The sequence below is a fragment of the Cupressus sempervirens genome, chromosome 11 (assembly GCF_028749045.1).
Source record: "Cupressus sempervirens isolate cs-2001-9-10 chromosome 11, ASM2874904v1, whole genome shotgun sequence".
NCBI lineage: Eukaryota > Viridiplantae > Streptophyta > Pinopsida > Cupressales > Cupressaceae > Cupressus > Cupressus sempervirens.
The window spans coordinates 439,114,220-439,131,363 of NC_143128.1; the positions used below are offsets into that span (position 1 = coordinate 439,114,220).

The window sequence follows — 17,144 nt, forward strand, 5'->3', positions numbered from 1 at the left end:
GTAGATCAGATACAATAATAGAAACTTGAATACAAATAATCCTTCAATATATGCTGAAAGATGGTTCTCCGATTTGCCAGAGCCGAGCGAAGTGTTACAGGCGATAAAATAGGGTGAGGGTTAAATGCCACCGAAACCGGATAAACCAAATAGGGAAGGTCTTTCACTTTTGAAATGGCTAACAACAGAGAACTCCAACAGGAATTCGCAATGCAGAGAAAATAATCCAAATTGCATACCTAATGACTACCTACAAGTCGTGCTTAAATACCCATCAGAAAAAACTTTCTGAGGGTGAATAAAGATAGCCAACCGGCGACACAAACTAGGGAACAAAACAAAAATAAGAATGGATCCGAGATATATTGTTGGTAAACAGATTTGTCACTGTAAAATTGGCCCAACGGAGTGTATGTGGCAAACCGTTCACAACAGTTGGATAGGCCCTTGGTATGCGGCCTTCCTCTACATTTAGAGGGGCAGCTCCCTCGTATGATATAATTTTGAAGTTTTTCGAATAAATATGAAATCAAAATTAAAAGGTGAGAAAGCTCATGATGACGAATGCACCACACGACTCCAAGGCTTCCTTGGACTACTAACTTAAAATTGTTAATAACAACAATCAAGATCTACATTTGAAAACTATTACTAGCACAATGTTAATCCACAAATTCATAAACACCTACACCATACCGTGAGAATGCTCACTACAAAGAGAATCAACATTTCTAACAATTTAGATTCAAAAGGAGGGAACTTAAATTTCACGTTCTTTTATTTTCTTGCACCAAGAACTTAAGAGGAATTTCTGATTACAAAGACAAAATCTGTACATACTTTCCAAATATCATCTTCTAATCAAAATTTTAGCATAGTGCTCCCTTTTTCCAAAGCTAAAAAGTCCCCTTACAAAGCCCAAAAGAGCCCTTATATAGACACAGAGGTTAATAACCACCTTTCTGTGGTTAGTAACTAGCCCCCAAATACATGATTTGTGTGAGGTTAATTAAACTCCGAAAAATTAACCTTAAATGACAAAGATCACTAATTGAAATGTATGGCTTGGAACATGTCTTCAGAAGGTCGAATCATTGACTTGTTGAGTTATTTGATACAGACTCTTCTTCATGATCATCGCCAAGTTTATCTCTTGTTGAATTAGCTCCATAGAATTGTTTGGAAGTATAACACATAGTTGAGTCATTGTACTTTTTCTTGCTTCGTCGTGTAGCAGATATTGTCTATTGAAGAGAATATTCAAGCTTGATCCAGCATGTATAGTAGAGAGAACTTGATTTATCTTGCTTTGGTTGAATGGAAAGGCCTCTCCACCCCATAACATCATTGCAGACAGTGCATTATGATTTGCAATTTTTCCTTCTTCATCAAACACAATACAAAGCAGATTTTATTTTATTTCCATTATATTAGGATTAGGCAGAATTGTCCAGCTTATGTTTTGAATAGCACTTGCGTAAGTACCAAGCCCATAAATTCCATTTTTAAATAGAGGAATCCAGATCACTTTCAAAATTGTGGCCTTTAAATTTGAGCTCTTTGTATATCTGTTCTAATTTTATGTATTCAAGTATATTTAGATCACTTATGAAGATAGCCAACACATTGCTCTTTAGTTGATCCCACTGTACCTGATTCAGTTTATTGTCGATAAGGTCATCAACACAGTTTTCCTTCAATATTTGAATAAAATCTGAAAACCTACTTTCACTGGACGCCCCATTTGTTCCGGAATACTTCCCTGAACATATAGATTCTATAAAATTTCCAATTGTATCAGAAATTATCTCTTCTTTATACAAGCTTTCTGAGCTCTGGATTGCTTCTCCCGAAATGTCATCTTGTCCAAATTTGGTTATAAATTTCAAAGATGTATTTTCTTCACCATCCACCTCCACATTCACCATGCAGCAGGCAAGTTGTTGGCATGGAGATGATGGTGACCCCTGTGAGTAGACAGAAAGGCACACGATCCTCTAGGGCTCGACTCCAAAAGTTTTCTTAAACAGTCTTCTTCTTCTCTTTTCTCTTGTTCTGTCGTTTCGCCAATTTGTTTCATCCTTTTCGAATAGACAATCCTTAGGTATCTTGTAGAAGCTCTCTTTGCTATTTCCGTCACCTCTTCAACAAGTCTGTTTAGAAGATAATGATGATGAGATTCCATGTGTACGGGGAGGCCAATCACTGCCACATTTGTCTCCTCCTCCATATTACAAATTGAAGGTTAATGCATTGTGTCAAACAATTCACATGCAGCGTCACCCTTGATGAAAAAAAAAAAAGAAGGAAAAATCGAAAAGCAGATCACCAGGTTCTTCTCATCACTACGAATTGGGAATCATGCATGAGTTCGTTATATGCTATTAGAGATCAAAGTTTCAAACATGTTGCTGGTTGGGAATCCAAGTGTTCTATCAACTAGTTATCATGCTTGATTACCCTTGTCAAGTGAATGCCGCTAACTTGGGGAGGTCAAGCATTTGGTAAAACAATCGGTCTTTTGTCCATGCTTGTTCAATTCACGTGTCTTGTCTATGTTTGTTTGATGAGTGTTCATGACCAATTTGCATTATCTCAGACAATTTGTACAGTCCTTTCATTCCACTATTCTCAATGCAAAAGCAAAATCAATTCAAATTCATTTTTTTAGAACTAGGCGTTATAGGCGTCATTAAAGTAGTACCAGGGAAACTGAGACTGCCCATACTTTTGTCAAATTCTAATGCAACCTTCTCAAACTTCTTCTGTAGGTTGGAGATTACAGAATCCTGAATACCAAAAGAAGCTCCCCCATTCATGTCTTGAGTATCAACAGTCTTCTCACGTACACCATTACTATCTGCTGCTTCATCTAATACAGTCACTCCCTCTTTCAGATGTTCACTCACTCTTTCAGATGTTCAGAAGGCCCCGGGCTGGTTTTGAGCTTCCTTTTCTTATCCAGTGTCCCATCCCTCTTTTCCATGCCTTCTTCCACCATGAGTAATTTTGGTTCCTTTCTAATCTTCTTTACCCTATCTTTATTCAGCTTCACCCCGTTTCCCATATTCTTCAACAATCTCCATTTTACCATCTGCCTTGGGTGATTTCTTCAACTTCTTATGTTTAACCTTCTAAGCAACTAATCCGCCTTCCTCATCCAATTCCATTTGATGTTCAACGTGATGATTTCCTTACTTCCAGTTCTTGACCTTAATCAGCTAAACAAAGAGGTTAATAACTGTCTCAAAGAGGTTAATGATGATGGAAGGAATATGTGTTTTTGGAGAGGTTAATTAACCTCCTCCAAAATACATAATTTGAATCTTATCATTAACCTTTTTGAGAGGTTAATGGTGGGAGAGAGAATACGTGATTTTGGAGAGGTTAATTAAGCTCCTCCAAAATAGATAATGTGAAAGTTATCATTAACCTGTTTGAGAGGTTAATGGTTAATGATAAACTTGAAAATGCTCCATTAACCTGCGATAACTTGGGGCTCAGAAGCCGGATTTTGAAAATTTCAAGTGCTGGGTGGAGCTGGGAATGAGCCGAAGATATGAAGATTCAGAAATTCACAAAAACTCGAAGATCAAATGACCATTTTAATGGTTTAAACAAGGCATAAAATAGGAATTGAGACAATTTGATATTCGAGCAACATATATTAAATCAATTGGCCCATTAATAAGGTTTAATTAAATACATTTATTTTATGATTGGGACATTACAGTCCTCCCTACCCAAAATTTGCTTGTCCTCAAGAAAATGCAAATCTAGTTGTAGGAAACCTTTTGTAATCAGCTTCTTCAATTCCGAGTCAGGAACTAAGTGGATCTTCCTGCTGAAGTAAATGATGTCATCAATAACTTTGTATCTTTCATCGTGTACATAGCCATCCATCAACTCACATGCAAAAATTTATTGAAGTACTCACCCAATAGAAGGGCCCACCAATTATCCAAGGAATGGGGTAAGGTGTCGATTATCTTGTTTTTACTTGCAATGTCTGGGACCAAATCCTGTTTAAAAAATGGCCTCCATCTTCTTGATCGTGACTTCTCAATCCTTTATTTGACATTCCTCTTAGCAGCACCTTCTTGCCATCCATCTTGAATGAAATGTCCATCCTTTTGAAACTTTGGGTGTACTGGTCGAGAGTTTCCAACCACTCAATGCCCAAAATGATATCAGTATCAACTAAATCTATGATAAAGAAATCATCTGTCATGGTATAGTTTCCCACGGAAATTTGTAGCCGTGGGATCACATGAGTGCAAAGTAACAAGGTTCCTCCTACAACCTTAACCTCAAATCCTGCATGCTCTCCTGCGCACAAGCCTTTACTAGTGACCAAAGATGAATTGATGAAATTGAGTGTGGTGCCACTATCAATCATGATTGGGACTTGTTTTCCATGAAGTGTGCCATGAACCCTGAAGATACCACTTCCAGTCGCTATAGTGAGTTTAGCAATGGAACCCCCTTTTTGTATCAGGGCATTTATTCTTTCCTACTTGGTAATTTCTTCATCAGTTGTTGCAGGTATTTGTCCTTCGTCATCATCAAGCATCACCTCAATATAATGAATCTTTCCTTTCCCAAGGCAGTGATGACCAGGTCCCCATGGTTCTTTGCACGTGAAACAAAACTTTTCCCTCCGGAGCTCTTGCCAAGAATCTTCATCAAACTGAGGTATCTTTTGAACTGGCTCCTTGTCCTTGTCTTCTTGTAGGGATGGTGCTGGTGAAGCTGCATGAGTTTTGGAGAAAGATGCAGCCATGTCACGTATCTTCTTAATATCTTCATTGAGTGCACACGGGTTGAACTCTTTGATCCAGCCTCTCAAAGCCTCTCTCAACCCATCCATGAATAACACAATCTGATATCTTTTAGAGATGTCTGTGACTAATACTGACAACCTTTGGAACTCAGTGATGTAGTTGTCTACCGTGCCCATTTGCTTTAACTGAGCTAGATCTTTGAAAATAAGCTCAGGATCCTTCCCATCGAAACGGTCAATGAGTCTCTTAGTGAACTCGGCATAAGAGATCACTTGGTCATGTCCGAGAGTGACCAATCCATGATGCCACCACTCATGCACCACTCCTTCAAGATGAAGTGCTACAAAATTTGATTGCTTCCTCTTCGGGCATTGGATTGAGTTGAAAATAGGTATCTGCCTTTAGAACCCATGGCTGTGCGGTAATGGCTCCAGATCCATCAAATGGTGATAAGTTTACCTTTTCGATCTTTCTCCTAAGATCATCATTAAAATAACCACGATTTCCCCCGCCAGAATATCTCATTCTTAGATCAACATAGTCTCTATAAGATATATCACCTTCCATATTTGTGTTCTGCCAATCTTCTCGAAGTTTTTCTTGCATTTCTTGAAAAGTGGGCTCTTTTTCTTTGCATGGTGCTTTCGTCCTTGGAAGGAAGATGGGTATTGAGGGTCGAGAGCGAGAAGGTTGAAAGTTTGAACTTCTAGAAACTGAGTCGTCAGTATACCCATTTTGTTCTCCTGTTGTCTTTCCCTCGAATAATTTCTGTAATGTTTCCTGCATCAACCTTTGGGTTTCGGTGATTTGTATTTGGTTTCTATTGAGCTCTCTTCAAAGATTCATGAGTTCTGCCGTAGAATCCTGATGATCTGTCATTCTATCAATAGGGTTATTTCACCTTCTCCGTCGAGTATAAACTTGCATTCACTTCCACAAGTGGGCAGAATCAAAAGCTCTGATACCACTGTAATGTTCTTGTCCCCTGCGATTTTTCTTGAGAACAAACTTCTTCCGACTATAGCTAGCAAAATCACCAGAAGGGGTTGTGGCAGAGGCCGTACAGACTACTAGGTAGCAGTATGGACGGTTAGCAGAGGAGATGGGGGCCATACGGTGCAATGGGATGTTTGTACGTTGTTATGAAGTTGGTCATACAAGTGCAATGCGTACAATGAACAGAAATGGTTGTACGATGGTCAAGGGGAGATAGAGAGGTGGTGTACAAGGTAATGACCAAGTAGGTCGTACAGTAGGTCGTACGGTGAGTGGATGGAGGAAGCGGGGGTGTGGTGGATGATGTGTGGAAGAATGAAGGCCGTACGGGCAATGAGGGAGTTGTACGGGGATGTCTGGATGCCACACGGTTATGTGTTTGAGCCATAACAATGAATGCAAATTTGTTGATACAAAAACACAAGTAGATCAAATACAATAATAGAAACTTGAATACGAATAATCATTCAATATATGCTGAAAGATGGTGCTCCGATTTGCCTGATCTGAGCGAAGTGTTACAAGCGACAGAATCGGGTGAGGGTTAAATCCCACTGAAACTGGATAAACCAAATAGGGAAGGTCTTTCACTTCCAAAATGGCTAACAACAGAGAACTCCAACAGGAATTTGCAGTGCAGAGAAAATAATCCAAATTGCATACCTAATGACTACCTACAAGCCGTGCTTAAATACCCATTGGGAAAAACTTTCCAAGTGTGTACAAAAATAGTCGACGATGACACAAACTAGCGAAACAAAACAAAAATAAAAATGGGTCCAAGATATACTAAATCAAACAACCCATTAACAAGGTTTAATTAAATACATTTATTTTATGACCGGGACATTACAGTGAATACGGGAAGACACCCTTCAATGGTGGAGATGGGCATCCTTGGGACCATCCCGATAGACACCATTGTAGATGGAGGTTCTGGTATTAAGGTATTGTCCGAGGAAACATGGAGGAAATTAGGACGACCAACGTTGTGGTCACTGACATTTCAACTGGTAGGCGCTGACCAACATGGTATTAAACCTATTGGGACTCTAATGGCACAAAGAGTGATGATTGGAACACAACTCTTTGTCCAAGACTTCGCAGTGACCCCACAGAAGAGGAAAGGAAGTGACGCGATCCAAGGAAGGGGTTGGTTGGTGCAAGCAAAAGTGAATCATGATTGAAAAAGGAATACTATTTCGATAGAGAGAGGAGGTCACAAGTTCACAATCGACCTAAGAACGCAGAAGGTGAGTGAAGATTAGGCATCCTCGTCTGATTCCAAAGTCGAAGAAGATGATGAAGGGAAGAGAAGCATGGAACCTAATAAGGAGGGAATCCTGGAACTGGAGGGTTGTTCCGATGATGACCTTGATTCATTAAATGGACTCTTCTATAGGCAAATGGAAGACTATGGGCTATTTTCGAGTTGCAACATGCTAGGGGTGCATAAAGGAGATGAAGGGGATGAAAATAACTTGTTCCCAATGGAATATGGGGAATATAAAGAAGGGGAGGCATGGATGGACGAAACACCAACACATGCATTCGACAAGGAATAATCCATCAAATAAAAATAACCTTCGGTAAAGGCAATGAACCTAGGGGACGAAGCCGATCCGAAGAACTTTTTTGTCGGGGATGGCTGAAACCCTATGTTGACGGGGATGGCTGAAACCCTATGTTGAAAGTAGTGGCATTCAAGATATTTATGGAATACAAGGATGTATTTGCTTGGACTTACAAGAATCTAAAAAGGGTCTTGCTTGAACTGTGCGTCCATCAGATTCCACTTGTAAAAGGGTTCATACCGGTGCAGAAGCGACAGTACCAAATGAACAAAAATTATGCGGCACAGGTTAATGACGAGATTGCAAGAATGCTTGATGCAGGCATCATATTCCATGTACAAACCATCGAATGGGTGTCTCCGATAGTAATTTCACTAAAGGAGGCCAACCAGATAAGGATATGTGTGGACTTCCAGTGTTTGAATGCAGTAACCATTTGTAATGTCCCCATTTTAGCAGTTGACCAAGTGTGTGTGCGTTAGCCTTGTTCTACATGGTCCCGAGGGCTAACGAAGGGTTTAATGGGATCCTAGAGTGTTTTGGCCCAGTCATTTCCAGTTTGGGCCAAAATGAAGTTGAGTTACTCAGTTTCAGCCATACTTACTATTTTTAGTAAGTCGGCAGGACACAGTGTAGGTCAATTTTGGTGATTGGATTTGATACTCCTCGGTGAGAGCTTTCCGATGAGCTATCACTCGCATTATTCGGAGTCCGATTGCTAATACATTTTAATGCCTAAAGTTTTATTAAACTAACGTCTAATTTAATTGTAAAATATTAAAGTGTTACTTTAATATTTATTTTATGGGGATGTGTACCCAAGGGAGACATAAGGGGTATTTTAATATATGTTTTATATATTACACATCTTTTATCCCACATTGCCCATATGAGTTGAGCGGACCCTTGGAAATAGAATAAAAGGAAGCATTTGTGGCTTCATTGGACAGGTTGAATATGAGAAGAAATTGGTGTATGAGTTGCAGGTCCGTTCTTGGCATTTGAGGACGTTTATCCTCTCTTGTAACATTCTAGACGTCATTCCCTTGGGGTTTGGCCTTTGGAATTCTTTGTTATCGGCTTCATTATCAGACAGTTTAGTTGCATTTCCGGCTACAGGCAGATTTGGTATTTTGCTCATATCTTCTTCACTACTTGTCCGACGCTTATGCCGCTTTGAAGGAATGATATTACCAAAGTAGTGGACTGATTGAAGGACAAAGTACTGTAGCAGCAAGTTCGAAAGCATGGGCTGGAGTATTATGTCAATAATGCTGAAGTAATTAGTGAGTTGATAAATCTGCCATGTATTTGGTTTTACGAATTTTGAAAATAACATTTTATTGGCAGCAGTTAATTTCCACTTTGCATATTATAGTAGTTTCTTTCTTGTTTATGTTGTCTGATACCAATTCCATGCACAAAACACAACAAACAAATAAACATTTGATTTCTGGAGTTATAAGGGGTTTAAAACATTAAACGGAGAAATAAGAGGTTGAATGCAAACTGTTTGACATAATTCCTTTCAGCAATTTGGTTTAGTTTTGGGACATTCAGGGGTGCCCATTACACCATTAAGGATCCATTCCTAATACCGTTCACAAATAGTATTCTAGAGGAAGTTGTTGGACATGAGATCTATTCATTCATGGACGGATTTTCTAGTTACAACCAAATATCCATCGCAAAAGAAGAAAAGTTAAAAATGACTTTTGTGGTAGGAGTCTATGTGTACAACTAGATGCCCTTTGGACGATGCAACGCTCCAGCAACATTCCAAAGAATCATTTTGCACATCTCTGACAAGATGTCGGTCAGGAACTTTAAGGCTTTCCTGGATGATTAGTCAATCTTCAACGTGAAGGGCATACACCTAGTAGCCATCGGGGGATATATGGAGAGATGCTGACAAGCAAGGTTAGCACTAAATTCCAAAAAGTGTAGATTCATGGTGCCTCAAAGGAGACTAATGGGACACATTGTGTGCAAAACGGGCTTGAACATGGAACCAAACAAGGTTTGAGTAATTGTGGAGATGCAACCTCCCAAAGACGTGACTGGAGTGAAGTCATTTTTGGGACACATCAGATACAATAGAAGATTTATTAAAAATTTCGCTCGAGTGTTCTACCCACTTTACAAGTTGACTCGAAAGGGGGAGCCCTACACGTGGGGAATGTAGCAAGATGAGCATTTGGAGAATTGAAGATAAGACTGGTAGGAACATCTATCCTCGCATTCTCGAACTAGGATAAGGAGTATCATATGCACGTGGATGCATCGAATTTTGCAATTGAAGCAACACTAGTGTAGACAGGTGACCATGGATTAGATCACCCAATTTATTTTGCAGGCAGTCTATTGTAAAAAGCCAAGAAGAACTATAGTACAATGGAAAGGGTGTTAAAGAATAGCTTCAAATGGATCTGATAAAGTTTATATTAGTATATGAAACAGGTTTACACATACAAATACATACATATATGCATGTGTTTGATTTTCTTCACATACTGACCTCACAAGCTATTTAATACCTTATGATCATGCCCAAATCGGGCTACATATACTCATATATGTTGTGATTATTTTATCATACATCGAGTATTGAATCATGACAATAATGACATCGAATGGCATCCTTGTATTGCCCTAATCAAATACCAATTTATGCTACCATGATCGCCTAGGATATTATCGGGCTTGTATCTAATATGAGCGCCCAAGTTCATGTTATGACTGGAGTGAAGTCATTTTTGGGACACATCAGATACAATAGAAGATTTATTAAAAATTTCGCTCGAGTGTTCTACCCACTTTACAAGTTGACTCGAAAGGGGGAGCCCTACACGTGGGGAATGTAGCAAGATGAGCATTTGGAGAATTGAAGATAAGACTGGTAGGAACATCTATCCTCGCATTCTCGAACTAGGATAAGGAGTATCATATGCACGTGGATGCATCGAATTTTGCAATTGAAGCAACACTAGTGTAGACAGGTGACCATGGATTAGATCACCCAATTTATTTTGCAGGCAGTCTATTGTAAAAAGCCAAGAAGAACTATAGTACAATGGAAAGGGTGTTAAAGAATAGCTTCAAATGGATCTGATAAAGTTTATATTAGTATATGAAACAGGTTTACACATACAAATACATACATATATGCATGTGTTTGATTTTCTTCACATACTGACCTCACAAGCTATTTAATACCTTATGATCATGCCCAAATCGGGCTACATATACTCATATATGTTGTGATTATTTTATCATACATCGAGTATTGAATCATGACAATAATGACATCGAATGGCATCCTTGTATTGCCCTAATCAAATACCAATTTATGCTACCATGATCGCCTAGGATATTATCGGGCTTGTATCTAATATGAGCGCCCAAGTTCATGTTATTGGTCTACATTTAATATCGCCCAATTTAGGTTTGGGCATTAACAAATGTTGTGTTAATTGTGATTTGTTATGAATCAGGTCATGTCCCATAGAGACATGATTCTACGGTGACAAGATTATTCAACCTTGTATATATAGTGATTCAAATGCAATGGAGAACATATCAATCACAAGGAAATATTACTCTCTATTGCATCTACAATCATCAGTGATTATCTCCTCTATATCTACAGTCATATCAATTAAAGATTGATAGTAGTATTACGGAGCAAAATTTCAGAGATATATAAACATTGCATATACACTTTTGCAGTCATATGTTGTATATTTGTAGCATTCAGTTAGTACTCCATTATGGTGAATCTCTGATAACTGAATTATAAATAAATAAAACTCTATCTCAGATCCTAGATTCCTTAACAAAGGGAAACCTTGGCATGGTGTACGTTGTACAAAAGTTTCGGCATTACTTACTAGTGACTTTGTTCGTGTTCTATGTGGATCAAGTGCGAGTGAGCAGATGGATGCTTCGGCTACAAGAGTTTACATTTAGTATTATTGTTAAATAAATAAAACTCTATCTTAGATCCTAAATTCCTTAACAGAGGGAAGCCCTCGGCATGGTGTACGTTGTACAAAATTTTCAGCATTACTTACTAGCGACTTTGTTCGTGTTCTATGTGGATCAAGGGCGAGTGAGTAGATGGTTGCTCCGGCTACAAGAGTTTACATTTAGTATTATTGTACGTCCCAAAAGGAGTCATGTGAGTACATACCACCTGTCAAGGATCAAGTTAGGGGAACCACCTAAAGGAGTAAATGATGACTTTCTAAATGCACACTTGTTTCGGTTTGCCATACTCCAATCTTGGTATACAAGCATTGGAGAACACCTTTTACCAGGGAAGTTCCGCGGAGAAATGCAACCAAGTGAAAGGAGGAAGCTCGTGCTGAAGTGTCGAACGGGTTGCTATATAAGATGGGACCTGACCAAGTCCTTCGACGATGTGTCATGGAAAAGGAAGTGCAGTGCATATTGAGAGAAGCACATGAAGGTCCGGCAAGCGGACACATGGGGCCTGCAACAAAAACGCAGAAGATACTTCTGGCAAGTTTGTGGTGGCCTACTTTGTATAACGACGTCAGAGAATGGGTCGTGGGTTGCGATATTTGCCAAAGGGTGAGAAAGCCACTAAAGAGAGACTTTGTGTCACTTAACCCTTCACACGCACATGAATTTTTTGAGCAATGGGGGCTAGACTTTGTTGGAACCCTGAAGGCAAGCAAAGCTCAAAGATGTCGGTACATCGTCATAGCCATAGAATATCTCACGAAGTGGGAAGAGGCATGGGCCCTACCAGACAACTCAGCAATAAGTATGGCAAGGTTTATCTATGAACAAATCATTACCAAGTATGGCATTCTGATACAATTAACAAGTGATCAAGGAGGACGCTTTGTAAATCATGTCATCCAATTGCTCACGACAGAGTTCAAAATCTGCCATTCCTTTTCGAGCCCGTACTACCCGAGAGAAAATGGGTAGGCCGAATCAACGAATAAGATATTGGTATCAATGAACTATAAGTCCTGTGGAGTCGAAGGAGAGTACTGCAAGGAAAAGCTGTCATCTACGATATGGACCTACCGCACCACTTATAAGGTTATGACGAAACAGACTTTGTTCCAATTGATATATGGTCAGGAGGCTGTGATGTCGGTCAAGTTCATGGTGTTGAGCTTGAGGATAGCAATGGAGAACAGGTTGGTGACATGGAGAGTCTTAAAGAAAGGTTGTACAATCTGAACAAGCTTGACAAATGGAGATTAATGGCGCAATGGGCCACCAAAATATCTTAGCCCAGGGGTAAGGTGTGGCATAATAAACAGCTGAAGCTAACTAAATTCACCCCAAGTCAACACGTGTTGAAGTATAACGGGTGCAATGAGATTAAACCAGACAAGTTCAAGGTACAGTGGGTTGGACTGTACAAAGTATGTGAAGTTGGTGATAATAGAGCAATCAAGTTGTGGACCTTGGACGAGAAAGAGATAGCCGACCCAGTCAATGGTTTGAAACTCAAGATTTACCATCAAAGGCATGAAGGACAAAGGGATAATGGCTCATGCGCAGGGCAGAGAAATAATTTAGAGTTAGGAATTAATTAAAAACTAAATAAACGAATGAGAGGTTGTATGGCCACACTATGGAAAAATAAGACAATATCGTACAATCTGCCAAGAAAAAAGACTACCATACAATCTGAAAAAAACACCGCACAACAAAGCCATACAAAGACATTGTACGATACGGCATCATGAAGGCATCACAATATTGGGAAATGCATACAAAGTCAATGTACGATCATTGAGACTCGGTCAACGTACAACATTATTGAGGCATATAGTCAACATACGGCAAGACTAAAATACTCCACGGGGATCGCACAGCATAAAGACACCACTGTACGACAAGCAGAAGACACTAGTATCGTACAATGTCCAAGCAAGCAAGACATCCAAGGAAATACAACCGTGCATCACTGAAGGAGGCAAGTACGAACACTACATCCACAAGGCCACCGTACGGCCCTATTCAATTCAAAGAACTCCCAAAAACATCATACGACATTAGGAGGTTGTGTAATCCCTACACAGGTTCTTAAGGTTACAAAGGCAAGACCGTATAGCATATGATAACATCTCGCAATCAAGCCTGGCACCTTACGGTGTTCAAAAGCGAAGAAAATTGGGAGGATAGTGTATGGACAGAAGACATTACTGTGTGTTACAAAAGAATATGGAACAAAGATTAAGTCATTGATAATTTGAAGACGCAACTACACATCAAGTTAAATACACAACTTTGTACGACATTGGGAGGAGCATAGAGAGAAGGGTTTCTACTGCATAAGAAGAGAAGGGTTTCTATTGTATAAGAAGAGATCCATCATATGCATAGAAGATAGAAGGGTTTCTACAGCATAGTCATAACGTAAGAAACAAAGAGAGAGTGTCCGAAGCAAGGTCAGGGAAGCTACCAAAACACGACAAAAAGATTGGAGAAGAGTTCACAACCCTTGGTAGCAAAGAGGAAGCAACTGCACATATAGTATGCAAAGAGAGTATGAGCTACAAAAGGAAAATAGCTGAAGACAGTTGTCATACAAGCGAAAACCAAAACTCTAAGGGTGATATCATATTGCATGAAAACAAACCACGACGACAAACATTAGTGGAAGTGTTTCATTCACACCACGGAGACGAAGAAACAAACACAACTAAGGGAGTAGAAGTTTCCCTTTGCTCCAGTTGTGCATGTATGCGATGAAAGCAACATAGAACAGCCAAGAATTAGTTACAAAGGGGAATATTTCAATCTGCAAAAAATGACAAATCAAGAAACCGTTATGGACAAACAACCTTGGAGAGCAAAATTGCAAATGCAAGCCAACAGTTCAAGTTCAAGCAACATCATGTCCAAGAATACCCAAGTACTACCTTTAGGAGTGAAAGTTGTAGGACGGATAGACACAAGGAAAAAGAAAGTATGACCAAAAGTACACACACCTGCAGCATCTTGTGTCACGCCTCAGAACATATCGTTTAAAGGGTTGAATGGCTTAGAGTGTTAGAAGTGGTTGCAAGAAACTCTAGATGATGATCTAGTGAAGCATAGCATGAGGAAAGCGCAGGTAGAATGGACGATAAAAATTTCAGTTTTCTGCATTAAAGAGTTTGAGGGTTCCTTGACGACAATGATAGATACCAATGACAGGCACTCGAAAACGAGCACCTTTTCCTACCTAGACCATGATGAGGAAATCTCCTTCAAGACGGAAGATTCTACCAAAGTATTCAGCATAACTGGATATGCGGAAGGGGGTAAAAAGATTGATTTAAAAGCAAAGAAAATGGAATAGGAGGTAAAGGAGCTACTCGTAAACATGGTAAATGGAGATGAAAGTTAATACACATATACTAAGTTCTCTGCTCTTTTTGATTGCAATCTATTGCACTTTGCTAAGTGACTGAAAGATTGTGTGCTCCAATTTCTTTCTGGTGGAAATGGACTTCTAGAAATAAAATGAAAAAAAAAATTCCGCACACAAGCATTTTGGTCTGCCTAGATTCATCCTAGGTTGGCCCTAGACAAACTGAAGCTCTATGGAGTGCAACTTGGCAGAACCCATAGGAGTACTGGACTAGTTTAAATACCAAGTTCGAGCAAGACCAGTACCAAGGGCTATAGAAGTCTAACCCTGTAACTTAGCTTTTGTTTACTCAGAAGTATGGTCTCATATCTAAAGGAAGTTGGGAACCAAACATGCATGTATGTGTATCTATCTATATTTGCACTGCCAGCCACCCTCCCCTCATTTTGGTTGATGCTCACCCATTCCCAAAACATGCACATTTGTCCCCTTATTCAAAAACTCTATGGAACATTGTGATGAATATGGAAAGGCAACATGAATCCAAATTAAGGGATAAGGAAGGAGCAATTGCAATCTAGACAGGAGAAATTTGAGGATGCAATTTCATAGAATTTTACAAGCAAAATGTCAGGAAACGAGCTCTCAATGCTTTGTAGCGCTTTCAGCAATGACATTGACATTTTTCTCTGAGGAATTTGAGTCGGAAGGTTGGAAATAAAAATTTGGCTATACCCCTTCAAGACTCTTCAATGATAGCTTAATTGATGATCTATGCATGTTATGGTTGCAAGGCAGATTTTTTAGAGCAGTTTGCAGTTAATGGCTTTTCACAGCTTCTACCTTTGTTATGTATGTAGATCCTTGCATTAGGATAGAGTTACCAACAGGCTACTTAATGATGGCTATGATGATAAATAGCTATGTAATTAAGTAGACTTTGCATGATGATAGAAGTAGAAGTTTCTAGATATTCTGATTTTCTATTGATGTTCAGCATTACTTATGATAGTTTGCCATGAAGTTATTTATTCTCTTTATTTTGGGGGCTTGATTCCCCTTTTCACAATTACCATTAAAAAAACTTTTCCAGTACTAAACAAATACTAAAGGTGTGATGTAGATAGAAATCTACCTTCGGCATAATTGGTATATCCTTCAGCTCCCATTTTGGGTGAAACCCAATTCCTAGGAAGCCTATACCCATTTCCTCTGCCACAGCTTTAACCTGTGCCCAATATTACAAGATTAGCCAAAATAGATGATCAATGAGAGGTGAAATAATACACAAAAAGACCAAATTGACAAAATGAGTTGTATCTAATCAAGTAGGATTACAGCACTTAAGCTTGGAACTAATGACTAGACATCAAGAAGCTAAAATTTGAATTAATCTTATTGGGACCTAGAAATTACAATATTAATAGAGAGCCACAAGAGCTCGACCTACAAAGCCAAAGCTGTGTCCTAGGAAGCATTCTTTGAAATTGCAATTTTAGAAGGTATGGCAATGCTGAGCAGCAGACAACTGCAAAAGCACTTTATGTGAAATTAAAAAGTGGAGAAGCATTGGAGATTTAAAAATTAGAAATATATTGTGTGTATTATTACAGGATTTCTCCTCGGTATGAAGGACTGAAGATATCAAAAAATTGCTGCAGAATTTCGGTTGACCAAAAATCTCATAGGCAGTACAGAAAAGTCAAAGCAAGCATGCTGATAAACAATGATCTAAGTTTATGATATCCAGCTCATATGCAACAATTTTGAAAACAGCTGCATTAATCCCTTATTAACAGCTTAAGACTATTATTATATTTCTCTATAACTACAAGGGCATGAATTCATCAAAATCCATAACAAGGACCATACAATAATGCAAGTAACTTGTGATAATTATCGTCATAAGACACCATCAAACCCACAATGTGGTGCAGAATGCTAACATACAACTTCAATATCTATGTTTTGTTAAATATTGATCAGATTTATATGCTAATGGATTTTTTAATTTTAATCACTGTTTTGCAGGTGTATATACAGATCAAACGATACTTTTGATATCTGCTGTTGATTACAATAGCAAAACAATAACAATATGAACATTAATGTGATATGAGTTGATATTGATCTACTATAATCTCAGAATCAATATCAATCCAATATAAATAATGACAATATTAATCAATATTGAAGCACAATGTCACTGCAATATGTTTATGAGTCAATATTGATGCCGTTCGGATAATTGTTGCTGTTGTATCTTGACTTTGCACTGATTAATTTACATACTTGTTCAAGACATGGATATCGGTCTTCATATATTCACGTAAACATGTCTCTATGTGAGACATGTTACATTAAACCTGCTCAATAACAGTCTTCCAACGATCTTAATTTGGTTGATGAATATGTTATGATAATCATTATCAAGATTTA

At 38.7% G+C, this 17,144-nt stretch overlaps 1 protein-coding gene across 3 annotated transcripts in view; it reads right to left on the reverse strand.

Annotated features, from left to right (window-relative positions):
- Nucleotides 1-17,144, reverse strand: part of GSH1 (glutamate-cysteine ligase) — a 155,455-nt gene that overhangs the window by 125,136 nt on the left and 13,175 nt on the right. For 2 of the 3 annotated variants that reach the window (XM_089807902.1, XM_089807901.1), the window contains exon 5: nucleotides 15,841-15,933. The exons of the other annotated variant lie outside the window; for it this stretch is intronic. In XM_089807902.1, coding sequence (XP_089664028.1) covers nucleotides 15,841-15,933 — 93 coding nt within the window. The remainder of the gene's footprint in view (nucleotides 1-15,840; nucleotides 15,934-17,144) is intronic. 3 annotated transcript variants of the gene reach the window in all.